Source organism: Neomonachus schauinslandi, chromosome 3, assembly GCF_002201575.2.
Source record: "Neomonachus schauinslandi chromosome 3, ASM220157v2, whole genome shotgun sequence".
Taxonomy (NCBI): Eukaryota; Metazoa; Chordata; class Mammalia; order Carnivora; family Phocidae; genus Neomonachus; species Neomonachus schauinslandi.
The window spans coordinates 135,568,019-135,585,664 of NC_058405.1; the positions used below are offsets into that span (position 1 = coordinate 135,568,019).

At 36.7% G+C, this 17,646-nt stretch overlaps 1 protein-coding gene across 1 annotated transcript in view; it reads right to left on the reverse strand.

Annotated features, from left to right (window-relative positions):
* The window catches only part of CIR1 (corepressor interacting with RBPJ, CIR1), a 38,183-nt gene that overhangs the window by 11,865 nt on the left and 8,672 nt on the right, over positions 1-17,646 (reverse strand). Inside the window, exons 3-7 of the mRNA XM_021702746.1 lie at positions 16,981-17,054; positions 15,925-15,935; positions 15,774-15,838; positions 14,911-14,959; positions 13,887-14,004 (exon numbers count right to left, since the gene is read on the reverse strand). Coding sequence (XP_021558421.1) covers positions 13,887-14,004; positions 14,911-14,959; positions 15,774-15,838; positions 15,925-15,935; positions 16,981-17,054 — 317 coding nt within the window. The remainder of the gene's footprint in view (positions 1-13,886; positions 14,005-14,910; positions 14,960-15,773; positions 15,839-15,924; positions 15,936-16,980; positions 17,055-17,646) is intronic.

Here is a 17,646-nt window from a genome sequence, read left to right on the forward strand (position 1 = left end):
GGTTACATGGGTACATACATCTGTCAGGCTCAAACTCTACGCTTAAGAACCAATGCATTTTATTTTATTATTTTTTTTTGAAAAAAAATTTTTTTTAAAGAACCAATGCATTTTAAAGAAAGTTACACATGGTATTTTAAACCGGTCAACAGTAATTACTGAATGACCACGTTATTACAGATTCTCACTACATTTCTGTATTACGTCTAACTATGGAGAGAGCCCGGCAGAGGAAATTTCAACTAATTCATCCCTACTATATAATATAGAAAGTGATTTTAAAAAATCAGTATGTATTACTGAGCAATTATTTTATTTCATTAGGCCTCTTAGAGAACGGAGAACTTAGTTTTTGCCTTCAAGTTTATAATCTTTTGGGGAACACTAGTTCATATCAAAGAACAGGAAAAATATAAATTATAAATTATAGGTCTGTGTTATGAGATATATTCAGAGAAGATAAGAAACAGTGATGTTTATAATAGTTAGCAAAACCTTTCCATTCAATCACTAAACTATTATTTGTTAAGCATGTACACTGTGCAAGGCATTGGGACACAAAGATAAGTAAGATACAGTTCCTAATTCAGAAAAGCTTAGACTTTCCAGGAAAGAACAAGAAACTGAGTTTGATTTTCAAACTCTCATATGATTTAGGAAAAGGTAAAAAGTAGGGCATTCTAAGTGAGTGGAACATGATGAAGGTTGTTAACTTCATTAAGTTTGATTTGCGTAGCAGAATTAATATTTACTAGGTGGACTACATTTCATTCATTTTCCTTTTCCAGGAAATCACTAGCTAATTTCCTTTACTTGAAGCTGGCAGACCTTGAGTAGATGTAATGATGTTAATTGGAAGAATCATGTAAAAGAGAGTTATGACTGTGATCTGAGAATCTTAATACCCCTTGGAGATTATGGAAAGCATAGCTCCCACTGTCCCACACATGCTTTTAACACAGAGCAGAGTCATTTACTGATAGAACAGGATTACAATTAATTTGTTAATGTCAATGGAATTTCAAGGCCTAGTCCCTGTAACAACAAATTTAAGCACTGAATTATAATAGTGCTTATAAATAGTTAGAAATGCCTTAACCATTGGTAATCACTTAAAATAAAAGAGCCAAAATTTAGAGTGTTAATCAAGAGCACCATTTTGACCTTTGAAGCACCATGACTTGACAAGTTTTACTGAATTATCTCTTTAATAGGTCAATATTTCTTTTCAGCTAATTAGCTTCCACGTGCATTAAAAAAAAAAATTGGTTCCTGACTGATCAACTACATAAAGGAGAGAAATGGTGACTAACTTCACTTCTTTATTTTGAGGTCAATCCTTTATTTATTAGTTTTAATATCTGCCTACTTTAGGAGTTTAGCCTTTTTTTTTTTTTTTTAAGTAGGCTCCACACCTAATATGGGCTTGAACTCATGACCCTGAGAGCTGCATGCTCTACTGACTGAGCCAGCCAGGTATTCCCAATTTAGCTTTAATAAGATTCTGGTAACACAAATACTTTTTCTGCAGTAGAATTATGTTGGAGAATTAAACAAAAATTCTGCCATCAGATATAGGTCTATCTTAGTAGCTATGCTGGTAGGATTCAACTTCTTCAAGGAGTTGCATAAGGGAACTCCATAACAGATTCAGGGAGATTTGCCAGATGGCAACTGAGTTTATCATCTTTCTTTCTACAGAAAAGTGCCTCTCGCATGCTCCTAGGTATCTTTCTAGCAAAGCTTATGACCAGTTATTTTGCGAAATTTCCCAAACATATTCTGAAGTGACAAAATATTTTCAACATAAAAAGCTGATGAAGGGGCGCCTGGGTGGTGCAGTTGGTTGGGTGTCCAACTCTTGGTTTTGGCTAGGGTGGCGATCTCAGGGTCATGGGATTGAGCCCCACATCCGGCTCAGCGTGGAGTCTGCTTGGGTTTCTTTCTACCTCTGCCCTCCCACCTGCTTTCTCACGTGCGCATGCTCATTCTCTCTCTTGCTCTCTTTAAAATAAATGAATAAATCTTAAAAAAAAAAAAAAAGGCTAATGAAAAGACGGAAGAGCAGCATGTGGAAACTGTTGCAGAAAACTTCTATCAGTGCTACAGTTTAGTGTAACATTCTTCAAGGAAATTAAATCAAGAGTTAGGGAAAATTAGGTAAGGAAAAGAGCATTCATAGGCAAACAAACCTTTGTATTAAGTGTAAAAATAATATGTTCCTCAATTTAAGCTATTTATTCATTTTCATATTGAATGAAACACATTAAAAACCATGGTGTAAACAGAACTCGTAGAGACATGTGAAACATACCTACCTAACATCAGTTTAGCCATTTGTAGTGTGACTGGTTCTGAGACTTAGACATTATACAGAAAAAGAAATTTTGTACATGTCAAAACTATCCAGTGGCACTCTTTTGAATTTGAAATTTACTTTCATTAAAAATGTAAAATTTGCCATATTATATGAAGTCAGTTCCAAATATTTTAGCTAAGTTAAAAAAAATGGCAGAGCAACTTTAAATATATAGGAACTTAAGCCTAAAAAACCAAAAGTCAAATAATTAGTATAATATGAAACTATAATGTTAACAAATTTGGATTCAATGTTTATTCACTATTATGTTGCTTTAACAACTTTTAGATTTTGGTACAATATATAAAGAGCTTGAAAGTCCTCCCATCCTTACAACAACAAAATGCTGAAAAAACTGAAAATCAACAAATCTTCTGGGAGGTATTAGAGAATTGAGGCCACAGGGTAAAACACTGCCCCCAAAACAGGAGAGAACGGCGATACAGAGAATCACAGTTTAACAGGATCAGAAACCACCAATGGAGTCAGCAACTACTAGGAATCCTTAAAAGAATAATATACTATTGTTGGACTGAGCACAGACTAGCTTGAGAACTAAAAACACTTTAATGAGTTTTACTTCCAGGAGCCTCACCAGGTTCTCACTGTGAATATAATCCCCTTATACTTACCTTCCAACATAGGAAGGGAAAAGTAACCATTTTGAAAATACGCCCAGAGCATTTTGTTGTCCTGAACATATGCTCACTCTCAAGGGAAACTATTTTACCAGAGCCTAACCTACGTGGGAAGAAAAAGAAGCTAAGTAGGGAAAAAAAGCTGAGAAGCACCTGTGAAGGTTATAGCCCAGGAGCATAGGCTCACTAAAAAGAGTGAGATTTAGGAGCACATGGCTGGCTCAGTTGGAGAAGCATGCAACTCTTGATCTCAGGGTCATGAGTTTCAGCCCCATGGTGGGTGTAGCAATTACTTAAATAAATAAATAAAAATAAACCTTAAAAAAGAAAAGAATGAGACTTAGTCATAGGATTATAGAATGATTCCCCTTCCCCTATATCTTACCACCACATCAATAGGGCTCCTGTATAAAAAGAGGAGACTACAACTGAAGCAAGGCTCAGACTGTTATATGTTATAAAGAAGCAGCCTGTAGGGACACCAAAAGATAACAGGGGAGACAAAAACAAGGACACTAGAGGAAATTCAGGCCCTGACATCTACAGCTACACCCAACTGTAAATACAACCTAGCTCCTAGCCAGATAAACGTAAGACCTCACACTAAAGACACATCATGTCCAGCTTTCAACAACAAAAAATTACAAGTATCCTAAAAGACAAAGCAAGCATCAGAATCAGACTTAGCTATGATGGAAATTTTGGACTTATCCGATTGGGAATTTAAAATAAGACTAATATGCTAAAGGTTCTAATGGACAACATGTAAAAATAGATGGATAATAAAAACAGAGATAGAAACTCTAAGAAATAATCTAAAGGAAATGCTAGAAATAAAAACCATTAACAGAAATGAATGCCTCTGATGAGCTCATCAGTAGATTGGACATGCCTGAGGAAAGAATCAGTGAGCTTTAAGATATGTCAACAGGAACTTCTCAAACTGAAAGCAAAGGGAAAGAAAGTGAAAAAAAGAAAACCAGAATGTTCAAAAACTGTGGGACAATTACAAAAGGTACAACATATATACAACAGGAATACCAGAAGGATAAGAGAGAAAAGTGAGATAAAAGAAGAAATACCTGAAATGGATGAGTGTTCCCAAGACTAATGGTAGACAACAAACCACAGATTCAGGAAGCTGAGAGATCACCAAGCATGATCAATACCAAAAAATCTACCCTTATAACATACTCAAACTGCAGAAAATCAAACACAAAGAGAAAATCTTGAAAGATGCCGGGGGGGGTGGGGAACCCTTACCTAGAAAGGAACAGAGATAAAAATTACATCATGCTTCTCTTAAAAAACCATGCAAGCAACAGGAGAGTGAAGTATTTAGTGTTGAAAGATAAACCTACCAACACTGAATTCTGTAACCAGTGCAACTGTCCTTCAAAAGTGAAGGACAAATAGTTTCTTAAACTAACAAAAATTGAGGAATCTGTCACTAGCAGACCTGCCTTGCAAGAAAGATTAAAAGATGTTCTTCAGAGAGAAGGAAAATGACACAGATCAGAAATCTGGATCTACATAAAGAAAGAGCATTTGAAAATAAAATATAAAATATTTTTTTTAATTCTTAACCGATCTAACATAGTATCTTGTTTGAAAATGCTGGTGGTATTCTGATAGGGATTGCATTAAATGTGTAGACTGCTTTGGGTAGTACAGACATTTTAACACATTTGTTCTAATCCATGAGCGTGGAATGTTTTTCCATTTCTTTGTATCATCTTCAATTTCTTTCATAAGTGTTCTATAGTTTTCAGGATACAGATCTTTTACCTCTTTGGTTAGATATTTCCTGGGTAACTTACAGAACCTTGAAATTTCAGGGCACCTGGGTGGCTCAGCCGTCAAGTGTCTACCTTTGGCTCAGGTCATGATCCCAGGGTCCTGGAATCGAGCCCTGCATCAGGCTCCCTGTTCAGCAGGAGACCTGCTTCTCCTTCTCCCACTCCCCCTGCTTGTGTTCCCTCTCTCACGCTGTCTCTCTCTCTGTCAAATAAATAAATAAATAAAATCTTTAAAAAATTAAAAAAAAATCAAAACTTCCGGTTTAAAAAAAAAAGAACCTTGAAATTTCTTGAGTGACAGGAGTGTCTGTTATTCATGATGGGATCTGACAGCTTATATTAATGAGGCGACTCATGGTGAGTGCCTAGATAGGTTAGGCTAAGGAGATGAGTCAGGACAGGGCTGGTCACACCAGAAAGATCAGCCATGTTATTAGAGGGTTGGAGCTTTGAGCCACATGACATTAGCCTGATCTCTGGAGAAGGGAGAGGAACTAGAGGGGAGTTCAGCTATATGGCCAATAAGTTAATCAATCAAGACTATGTAAATAAACCCTAATAAAAACTCTGGCTTAGGTGACCTTCCCTAGTTAACAATACTCTGTGCATGATTGATGTGCAAGGAGGGTGACATGCGTAGACTCCATGGGAAGAGGACACTGGATGTTAAGTGTTTGGGATGGTGGGTGGAAAAAAGGCAATTATAATTGTGTAAGTGTGAAATTTAAAGGCAAAGAAAATGATACTAAATCTACCTTCTTTACTACATATTGTATGATTTCATTTATATGAAATGTCTAGAATAGGCAATCTACAAAAAAAGTAGAAAGTAGATTAGTGGCTGCCCAGGGCTTGGGGAGACCAGGAGCTGGAAGGTGAAGGGCTGAGGGGTTTCCCTTTGGGGTAATGAAAATATTCTACAATTAATTATGGTGATGATGGATGTATAGCTCTTGTAAATATACAAATACAAACCACTGAAATGTACACTTTAAGGCATGAACTGTATGGTATGTAAATTTCAACTCAATAAAGCTGCTAAAAAAACACCTCGTCAAGAAAATGAAGACAGGCAACAGACTGGGAAAAAATATTTGTAGGAGACACATCTGGTAAAGGAATATCATCTAAAATATACAAAGAATTCTTAAAACTCAGCACTAAAAACAAACCCAATTTTAAAAAAATGGGCCAAAGGCCTTAACAGATACCTCACCAAGAAGATACACAGAGGGCAAATAAGCATATGAAAAGATGTGATGCATCATATGTCATCAGGGAAATGCAAAATAAAACAACAATATACTACTGCACACCTATTATAATGGCCAAAATTCCTAACATTGACACTGTTAAATGCTGGCGAGGATGTGGATAACAGGAACTTTCATTCACTGCTGATGGGAATGTAAAAAATGGTATGGCTACTTCAGAAGACAGTTTGGCAGTTTCTTATAAAACTAAACATACTCTTACCACAGTATCCAGCAATCATGCTCCTTGGTGTTTACCCAAAAGAGGTGAAAACTTATGACCACATAAAAACCTGCACATGGATGTTTATAGAGCTTTATTCATAACTGCCAAAACTTGGAAGCAACCAAGATGTCCATTAGATCAATAAACTGCAGCACATCCAGATAATGGAATATTATTTAGCACTAAAAAGAAATGAGCTATGAAGTCATGAGGAGGAAACTTCAGTGCATATTACTAAGTGAAAGAAGCCAATCTGAAAAGGCTACATACTATTAAGATTCCAACTACATGATCTTCAGGAAAAGTTTAAAACTATGGAGACAGTAAAAAGTTAGTGGTTGTCAGAGGCTCGAGGGAAAGGAGGGATGAACAGGCAGAGCACAATTTCTAGGACAGTGAAACTACTCTGTATGATACCATAATGTTGGAAACATGACATTATACCTTTGTTCAAACTGACAGAACATACAATGCTGAGTGAGTCCTAATGCAAACTATGGATTTTGGGAGATAATGATGTGTCAGTATAGGTTGATCAATTATAACAAATGTGGGGCGGCCTGGCTGACTCAGTGCGGTGCAGCACGCCAACTCTTGATCACAGGATTCTAAGTTCGAGCCCCATGTTGGGTATAAAGATCACTTAAAACTAAAATATTAAAAAAATTGTAACAAATGTACCACTCTTGTAGAGGATGGTGATAATAGGAGAAGCTATACATTTGTGGGAGCATGGTGCTATGGGAAATCTCTGTAGTTTCCTCTCAATTTTGCTCTGAACCTAAAACTTCTTTAAAAAAGTAGTCTAGGGGCGCCTGGGTGGCTCAGCTGGTTAAGCGACGGCCTTCGGCTCAGGTCATGATCCTGGAGTCCCTGGATCGAGTCCCGCATCGGGCTCCCTGCTCGGCGGGGAGTCTGCTTCTCCCTCTGGCCCTCCCCCCTCTCATGTGCTCTCTCATTCTCTCTGTCTCAAATAAATTTAAAAAAATAAATAAATAAAAAAGTAGTCTATTAAGGAAAAGCACAAACAAAAAACAAAACAAAAGAATTAAGTAGGAGGCACACAGATATATATAACTATTAAATCTATTAAGAAGGCAAAAAAACAAAAACAAAAATACCCCTCTTACCTTGAAAACCCCCACTGTGGATTTAAAATAATGTTTAATTTCAGTATACACTAAAAAAATAAGGGACAGATGGTAAGAGTCAATGGTAAGAATAGGGCCAAAGAGTATGGGTAAGAGGCAGGTGGGCAGGCCATTTAATTATACTGTAATATAAAAATATTTTATAAAAATTCAGTCACCACTGAAGCTTGAGAATTTTACATGTAATTCTGATGTATTTAGAGTGCATGGAAACTTACAAAGTTAAGATGATCTTATCGGTAGAAAAGATATTCTAAACCAGCTTAGCCAAAAGAAGCATTTTGACTGCCTAATTTAACTCTGTAAAGGAGAAGTAAATCTTATAGCTGGTCTCTGTAAACCTCACAGCTGGAACATTCTAACAGTACCTTGCAGTTTCCAGTGATCAAAGTAAGTTACTTTATATACTAAACTAAGAATTTCATAATAGAAATAATGCAACACCAGGGGGTGCGGTTATCATGAAATAATTACACTCCTGGGAGATTACAGGCACAAGGCTGTACCCCAGGGGTGTGATTATCCCATGATAACCACATCCACTGAAATTGCATTATTGCAAAAATAATCTCTATTCACCGGTGAGACATTATTCAATAGGTGATTTTTTAAAATGAAAAGATTTTTTAGCTTGAATCAGCAAGTGGATTAGGAAATTGGCCAGTTTATTTTTCATTGCATTCAAATTCAGAATAAAACATCATTATTATTTGCTTTCCTATTTGATATAGTAGAGTTTTTTATTTTGTTTTTGAGAAACCTTTAAGAGTTTCTCTTAGTGTTAGTTAAGTGGCACTGCTAAATTCAGGTCAAACTTCAAACATATTAACTAAGCAATAAAATTTTAAATAATTTACTTTTATGTAAAAAATTTTAATTCTTCTAAAATAATATTCACTTAAAAATTACAAATGTACAACCAATGTTAATATATTGGTCTATTTCCTGCCATTTTTCTACAAGTAGCTGTCTATATGTCTACCTACAGATAGCAAGAGAAACACAAATGGAATCCATGTAGCTACTCTGTTTTATAATCTGTTTTTTTTATTTGACCAAATGTTTTTGACAACATCCATATCATTAAATCTTCATATCATATCAATTGTTCTTACATACAGCTGAAGCTGATGGTTCTCAATCTTGACAGTACATCAGAAATAGATCAGTAACTTTCATCATCTCCTGTGGTATCACAGATGGTGAAAGTTACTGATCTATTTTTACCATAATTTTATTATAGAGTTCAGTGCTTTGAGATATTCTCAGATGAATAAGATAAAGGATTTAAGAAATTAAAAAATATCCTGTGTATTTACCAGTATTTGTTCACACATTTGTCAGTTTTAAAGGAGAAAATGGAAATGGAAATTTTCCTAATGCCTTTTTCTATAGTGAGGCAAAGAATTAGACTGCTAGTTATTTCTCATCATGAATATACAATTTACAAAACACCAGTAACTCTTTGCTTTATTTAGCTGTTCCCACTATTCTGAAAATAAATTTAATATAGGAGCACAAAGGAAAACATTAGCCTTCTGAAGGATATCATGAAATATTCAATGTCTATTAAGCCTAAATTTTAAGTTTCTCTCCCAATTTTAATCACACATTTTAATATAAAAGTAAAAGAAAGTCACTTGTAATTTCACCAAATTATTAAACTATTTCATTCTTCCATGTTTCCTTCCAGTCCTAATGTATACGCATGTAGTTTTATATTATCATATAATCATATGTAAAAATTCATAATGTAGATTCAATTAGTATTCCTTAATTCACTAAATATAGCAACAGTTTATTCTGCCATTCCCCTAGTGCTAGGTATTTAGTTTATAAGAGTGAAAAATTAGAAATGATGCTGAAATGAACATTTCCCTTAAAATCAAAAAAAGGATTTTCATCACATTACCATCTTTTCTTCTCCACTGTACTATCCCACTTCCAAAAACAACACACCACACTACACAGGATATTCTATGGCATCATTTTTGCCTAAACCTGTTTTCCTAAATTTTCAGATCATGATCATCCTCTAGGGGTGAGAGTCTCAGACTCCTTTCAGGACTCTGATTCAATAGGAGCTTGGGAACCAATATCTATCTTTAACAAAAAAACAAAAAAATTTTTTTAAAGAGAGAGCACGCACATGCAAGCAGGGGGTGGGGGGAGGTGCAGGGGGTGGGGGGAGAGAGAGAGAGCAGACTCCCCACTGAGCACAGAGCCCAGCACACGCAGGGGTAAACCTCACATTCCTGAGATCACGACCTGAGCTGAAATCACAAATCGGATGCTTAATGAACTGAGCCATTCAGGAGCTTCCCCTTATCACTTTCTTGTTTTTTTTTTTTAAAGATTTTATTTATTCATTCATGAGAGACAGAGAGAGAGAGAGAGACAGAGGCAGAGGGAGAAGCAGGCTCCCCGCGGAGCAGGGAGCCCGATGCGGGACTCGATCCAGGGACTCCAGGATCATGACCTGAGCCGAAGGCAGTCGCTTAACCAACTGAGCCACCCAGGCGCCCCTCCCCTTATCACTTTCTTATAAATTCCTGGAAGCTGAATTTCTAGGTAAAAGAATATGAATGTTTTTAAGGCTTTTGATACATATCACCAAATGACTCTTTAAAAAGGCTATTCCAATTTATCAACAGTGGATTAAAATATTAATTTTACCACACTTGCTTCAACACTAGATGTATACTTCTTTTAAATCTGCCAAATTTGGTAGGCAAAAAGATAATATATTATTTTAGTTTTCATTTCTCTGGTTATTTTTTTTTTTTAGATTTTATTTATTTGACAGAGAGAGTGCGCACAAGCAGGGGGAGCAGCAGAGGGAGAGGGAGAAGTAGGGAGCCTGACATGGGGCTTGAACCCAGGACTCTGAGTTCGTGACCTAAACTGAAGGCAGATGCTTAACTGACTGAGCCACCCAGGTACCCCTATTTCTTTGGTTATTAATGCTCTTGAAAATGTCCTCGTAGGTTTAATGGCCATTTGGAGTCCTCCTTTTCTAAGCTACGTATATTTATATCTTTTGCTCTTTTGCGTTTGTATGTTCATCTTTTTCATGTTGACTTGAAAAAACATTTTATATATTATTGAAAGAACATTTTATATATTAGTGATATCAACTATAGTATTTCAATAAAATTAATACTTTTTTTTTACCCTCTACCACCCCACTGCTCAATTCATTTAGATACAGAGAAATAGTCACTAATTTGTAGACATCTCAAGCTTGGTTACAAATATGTTAAGACTTATTAGAAGCTAAAAAATACAGCATTTTTCTATTTGGTTCACTTTATTTTGAAAAAGTTTATATGACTGAAGAACAGTACTACAGTATAACCCCACCATAAGTGGGCTCCAAAAACTTTGTATAAAATGAATGATTACTTTAAAGTTTATGAATGTAAATGGGTGGTGGAGGAGAGCTAATAAACCAGCTTTGTTGTATCTGAATTCACCAAGATTTTATTTATTTGAGAGACAGAAAGAGAGAGCACGAGCAGGGGGTTGGGGCAGAGGGAGAGGAGAAGCAGGCTCCCTGCTGAGCAGGGAGAGCCTGATGTGGGGCTCAATCCCAGGACCCCAGGATCATGACCTGAGCCAAAGGCAGACACTTAACCAATTGAGCCACCCAGGCACCCCTCACCATTTCCAATACTTTTTTTTTTTTAATATTTTATTTATTTATTTGACAGAGACACAAGGAGAGAGGGAACACAAGTAGAGGCAGAGGGCGAGGGAGAGGCAGGCTTCCCTTGGAGCAGGGAGCCCGATGCGGGGCTCGATCCCAGGACCCTGGGATCATGACCTCAGCCGAAGGCAGAAACTTAACCGACTGAGCCACCAGGCGCCCCTCCAATACTCTTAAAAATAGGTTAATAGCACAAGTTCTTTTGGTTGTTGTTATAGACTTTCTAATATAGAATCAAGACAAAGCAGATCTATTGATTACTAAATAAAAGGCTAAGTCTGGAGTCTATCCTACTCATTCTCTCAGAAGCAGGATCAAAGTAAGATGAAGCTGGGGAACAAAGACAGCCATTACCACTGCCTGCCCCTAGCCAATACAGGAGTCATAGAGTTGTAAGGGCACCACAAGGCTGAGTGAAGGAAAAATGAGAAAGATGCAACCCCCTTTCAGATACAACATCAGATTCCTATGACTACTAAGATTAGTTGTCAGAAATATTTGGGTTGGGGCACGTGGGTGGCTCAGTCGTTAAGCGGCTGCCTTCGGCTCAGGTCATGATCCCGGGGTCCTGGGATGGAGCCCGACGTCGGGCTCCCTGCTCCACGGGGAGCCTGCTTCTCCCTTTGCCTCTCCCTCTCCCTTTGCCTCTCCCCATGCTTGTGCTCTCTCTCGCTATCTTTGTCACTATCTGTCTGTCTCTATCAAATAAATAAATAAAATCTTTAAAAAGAAAAAAGAAATATTTGGTCAACGGGTTCTTCATATGACCTAGTCTACACCCATGTTCTTTGGGGCTTTATTTCTTTTGGGACCGCTCTCTCTTCTTTCATCAGTTGAGTGTGGGCAGGGGAGGAGGGAACATCAGTATGTGGGTTTTAAGAGTACCTGCACTGTGGAATTAGTGGGACATTCTTTTGTCAGAGATTGCCAGGTACAGACCAACATTCTCTCATCACTGAGCAAATAGTTTCCCTCTCTGTAAAATATGATTTCTAAACCTTCTTTAGAGCAGTAAGGAAAAAAAAAAATCAATTGTTAATATTCTGTCTCTGTACTTCTCTACTCATTCTAACATCCATAACACCATAAAAGAAACAGTGTCAAGGGGCTCCTTGGTGGCTCAGTCAGTTGAGCCTCCAATTCTTGGTCTCAGCTCAGATCTTGATCTCAGGGTCATGAATTCAAGCCATGCATTGGGATCCACACTGGGCATGGAGCCTACTTAAAAAAAAAAAAAAAACCCACAAAAACAAAACAAAAAAACCACTGTCAAACTTGACAATGGATCAAATTCCTAAACTCTTAATATGGGAACTGGCATCCTGAATCCTAAAGCCTGCCTCTGGCTTGCTGGAAGGAAGCAGGATCTCTTGTGAGAGAATAGAGGCTGAAGGTCATATGCTGACTGACAGTGAACCTTGGGCTCAAAGGTGGTAGTGAAAGCCACAGGGAGTCCAAAAAGGTGCATCAGAGGGCTGGTGAACTGAGGGGACGGGCCTTCACGCCCAGAGCACTTGCTTCAGTACAGCAGCTCTGCCTTAATACATGTTCTATGTACTGGGGTTTCATGTAAGATTTCTTTTTAAAAAAGGTTCTATAGCGGGGCACCTGGGCGGCTCAGTCGCTAAGCGTCTACCTTCGGCTCAGGTCATGATCCTAGGGTCCTGGGATCGAGCCCCACATCGGGCTCCCTGCTCGGCAGGAAGCCTGCTTCTCCCGCTCCCACTCCCCCTGCTTGTGTTCCCTCTCTCACTGTGTCTCTCTCTGTCTAATAAATAAAATCTTTAAAAGAAAAAAAAAGGTTCTATAGCTTCTTAAATAATGCTGAAAAATCTCTTGAGTTATACTATCACCCTTATTTTAAGATGAGTTGAAGCTCATAAAAGTGAGGTAACTTGTTTAAGATTACAGAGTTAAGCAGGTTATTTTTATTTATAATTATCACTTATAGTTGGATTGGTGTGGCTGTCTCAATAATATACTAATAAGGCACTGATAAATTTAAAACTTCTCAGCTTTAGTATCTGAGAACTCAGGGGCACCTGGGTGGCTCAGTCGGTTGGGTGTCTACCTTTGGCTTGGGTCATGATCTCGGGGTACTGGAATTGAGCCCCACATCGGGCTCCCTGTTCAGCAGGGAGTCTGCTTCACTCTCTCTGCCCTTCTCCCTGCTTGTGTGCTCTCTTTCTCACTCTCTCTCAAATAAACAGATAATTAAAAAAAAAAAAAAAATCTGAGAACGCAAATGATCCAAACCAAATTAGACCAGTTTTTTTAAGTCATCAATAATAAGCAGGAAGGTATAACTTTCAAGTAAAAAATTTTAACATATTTAACATCTTTTTAATCTCAGTTTTGATTTTATCTCTGGACTAAAATGACACAATTGCTGAGTCTTCTAGTCAGCCTACATTTACAATTTTGGAGGACATGAGAAATAACCATTTCTTCCTTCTATTTTTAGGTTACTAACCTGATGAACTATGCTTAATATATTTTTTACCTTTAAAATCAAGTTTATAGGCTCTGGGCTAGAAAAATTAAATTTAATTCTAATACACAGCATTTCAAATTCAAAATATATTACCAGAGTTTCCCATTGATCATATTTTGGGTACATGACTTAGTCCAAAAAAACCAAACCAAAGGAAAACAATACCCAGAGAGATTAAAGAAAAATGTTATCTTTCCTTGTTATGTTTATCCTTGATACAAATTCTAAAACAAACATAATTCATGTCTAGTGCCTACCTGAGCCATCAGTGGGAACTGAACTTGCATTGATTCCAGAAAGACCAAACAGAGGACATTCTCGATCTGTGTTGACATGACCCCATTTGTGACATTTAATGCACCTCACGTTTCGAACCTGAGAAATAGTGGACGTTATTTTAGTTATTAAGGTAGTAAGAATCTAAGAAATGTTCAAATCCCTACTCCTTGGTAGAGTTTAAGTTAAATTACTGTCATTTTTAAAAGATTTCCAGTGAAAGACTCCATGACTATATTTGGTAATTTAATATAAATACTAATATCTTTTATAAATTCTGCCTAAAAGCTATGAATCCTATTTCTTTTTGACTGTTACTTGGTGGCAATAAAACAATGTCATCCAAAAAGAAATGGTAAAATACCAAAAAGGAATTACGTTATGGCTGAATCTTAAATTCTCTAATTTTTAAAAGTTAACCTTTGAAGTTTCGGTTTCCTAATCAGGGGTTGGCAAACTTTTTCTGTAAAGAACCAGAGAGTAAATATTTTAAACTTTATGGGCCAGAGGTCTCTGTTCCAACTCTGCCAATGTAGCAGGAAAGTAGCCACAGATAATATGTAAATGAATAAGCAAGGCAGGATTCCAAAAAATGTTATTTCCAACAAGAATCTGGCCTTCTGGTGATATTTTGTCCCAGTTCTAAACAAATAGTTTTAAATCTTTTCTTAACTTTAAGCTAATTCTTCAATTTCCTGAAAACTGAAGAGACCCTTATCACTATAACCCTCAGTACAAAACTTTGATTCCTATCTTTTTTTTTTTTAAACAGGAGAAAATCAAATTTAATAGGCATATGTACAGGGAATCCACATGAACATGAGATTCCCGATTCCTATTTTATCAGTCTACTACATTTAATGTTTTTTCCCCTAGTCCTTTTACTACCTGATACAAATCAAAACCAAAGAGCCCTTTTCAGCTTACATATCTTTTGGACAACAGTATAAAGAAGTATTTATTAAATAAAAATTATTCTTACAGAGTAAAATATGGGTCACTTGCCTGAATACCAAAGGGCTGATCTCTGATGTTCATGTCATCTTTGGCATATCTATTAAGTAGAGAATACGTACAAACACAATATTAAGAACAATTTAATAAATTAAACAGCAGTTATTCTGAAAATAGTTTTATAGTTCTAAGTATATTATAAAATATGTAACTTCAATAAATACACAGAACTATGAAATCTATTTAGTAATTCCAAACACCACTTATTAATTGTCCAGTTTGATGATTTGTGATTTTTTTTTTTTAAAGATTTTATTTATCTGACAGAGAGAGACACAGCGAAAGAGGGAACACAAGCAGGGGGAGTGGGAGAGGGAGAAGCAGGCTTCCCACCGAGCAGGGAGCCCAATGCAAGGCTCGATCCCAGGACCCTGGGATCATGACCCGAGCCGAAGGCAGACACTCAATGACTGAGCCACCCAGGTGCCGCTGATGATTTGTGATTTTAAAAAAAAGAAAACTATATAAAATTAAAGTCTATGATCAAGTAAAGTCTATGATCAAGTCTATGCATAAAACAAATACCTTTAACATTAGTTGCCTGCACTAGTGAACGAAAAAACAACAGAAGATGGGATATTAAAGTTAGTGATATATATTTCATCTTCTTTTTTAAAGTTTTTTTTTTAAGATTTTATTTATTTATTTAACAGAGAGAGACACAGCAAGAGAGGGAACACGAGCAGGGGAGGGAGAGTGGGAGAAGCAGGCTTCCCACTGAGCAGGGAGCCCGATGCGGGGCTCGATCCCAGGACTCTGGGATCATGACCTGAGCCAAAGGCAGACGCTTAACGACTGAGCCACCCAGGCGCCCCGTGATATAGATTTCATCTTAAAAGAAAACTGGCTCTTACTTTTCTCGGGGGGCTCCTTTCTGCCATTCAAATTTGTATTCGGTCTCTCCTTCTGTTTCTTCTTTCTAAAAACATTCATTAAGAAGTCTTTCAATTTTTCCATAAAATTACAATCTATTGCCAAGTAAATCCACAGAAAATAGTACTTTACCTCTTTGTTTTCTTGATTGCAGATCAAAGATATGGGAGGGAAAAAAAGGTAGATCAAGTTAAAAACTTCAACATTAAAGTCTGCTATCATATACTATACTACGATGTCATGGTATTTAATTGTAACTTTTAAGGAATTATTGGTTTGACCTTTTTTTTTCTTCTTTCACAAGGTAAAATTCAAATCACTAAAGGATAAATACAGTATTGAATGAGACAGTATGCAGTAAGCATGTTAATTCCTAGTTTTTAAACTTTTATATTTTTCACTGACAGAATATTATGCTATCTATAAGTATATTCAGTAAGAAGGACTAAAGATGTATACACAAATTATAAAAGAATAAATGCACTTCTGCTGATGCTGACATTTTTTCCTCCTCAAAGGTCAAGTCATTAAAAATGTCAAGTCACGAAATATTACTAGATTAGACAATTATTTTTACTATTTATTCTATTGTACTGAATTCAGTATTTTAAAATTATCTTTACAGAATAATAGCAATTTTAAAAGATGAAGAGCAACTTTTATGTATGTATGTATTTATTTATTTAAAGATTATTTATATATAAATTTATTTATTTATTTAGAGAGAACACAAGCAGGGAGAGGGAGAGAGAATCCTAAGCAGACTCTGTGCTGAGCACAGAGCCCAACACAGGGCTCAATCTCATGATCCTGAGATCATGACCTGAGCCCAAATCAAGAGTTGGACACTTAACCAACTGAGCCACCCAGGAGCCCCAAAAGATGAAGAGCAATTTTTTTTTTTTTAAAGATTTTATTTATTTATTTGACAGAGAAAGACAGTGAGAGAGGGAACACAAGCAGGCGGAGTGGGAGAGGGAGAAGCAGGCTTCCCGCCGAGCAGGGAGCCCAATGCGGGGCTCGATCCCAGGGCCCTGGGATCATGACCTGAGCTGAAGGCAGACGCTTAACAACTGAGCCACCCAGGCGCCCCGAAGAGCAATTTTTTAAAAATGTCTGTCATAATAGTTCTCAATCTTTAGTTGTCAACACATCAAAGACTAAAAAAAAGGGAAATGAAGCAAGTACCTTTTTTAGCTCCTGGTGGGGCCTCATACATGAAATTAAGGCCATTCTTTACACGCTCATCTCCCATAAGCAACCTAAATTAAACAAGAAAGTTAACAATTTTACATAGGAGGAAAAAAATTACAGAATAACCGTTCCCCATCTCTCACAACCCTAAGGGAGTTAAGAGAAAATATTTTTATTAGAGATAAAGTTCCAAAACTTTACTTCACTGATTAAATAACATCTGAAGTACATGAATGGGAAGTCAAATAGTACTGCCTCTTTAGTAACTGGTTTTAATTTGAGACTTTCTCATTACCTGAGAGATCTTCGCCCTTCCAACAGAAAAGGGGAAAAATGCCATGGTCACTCTCACATGCTTTTCTTAAACTTTGAAATGCTATGGAAATAATGACAGCTTTGAAATCCTATATGGCAGCACAAATTTGGAATTAAGTTAAATAGTGCCAACATTTTTTTCTTAATTGTGAGGGATCAAACAGTTTTGGAAAAATGAGTCTCTCTAGAATTTCTTTAGAAAGTCAAATCCAATTAATGCTTGTAATAAGAGTCAAAGTCAATAGGAGAATCAAATTCTTTGATGAAGCCAAAGAGGAGAGAACAGTTTAAAGATATTCTACAACAGGTTAATTACTATGATGGAATCAATGTCTGCTGCACCTC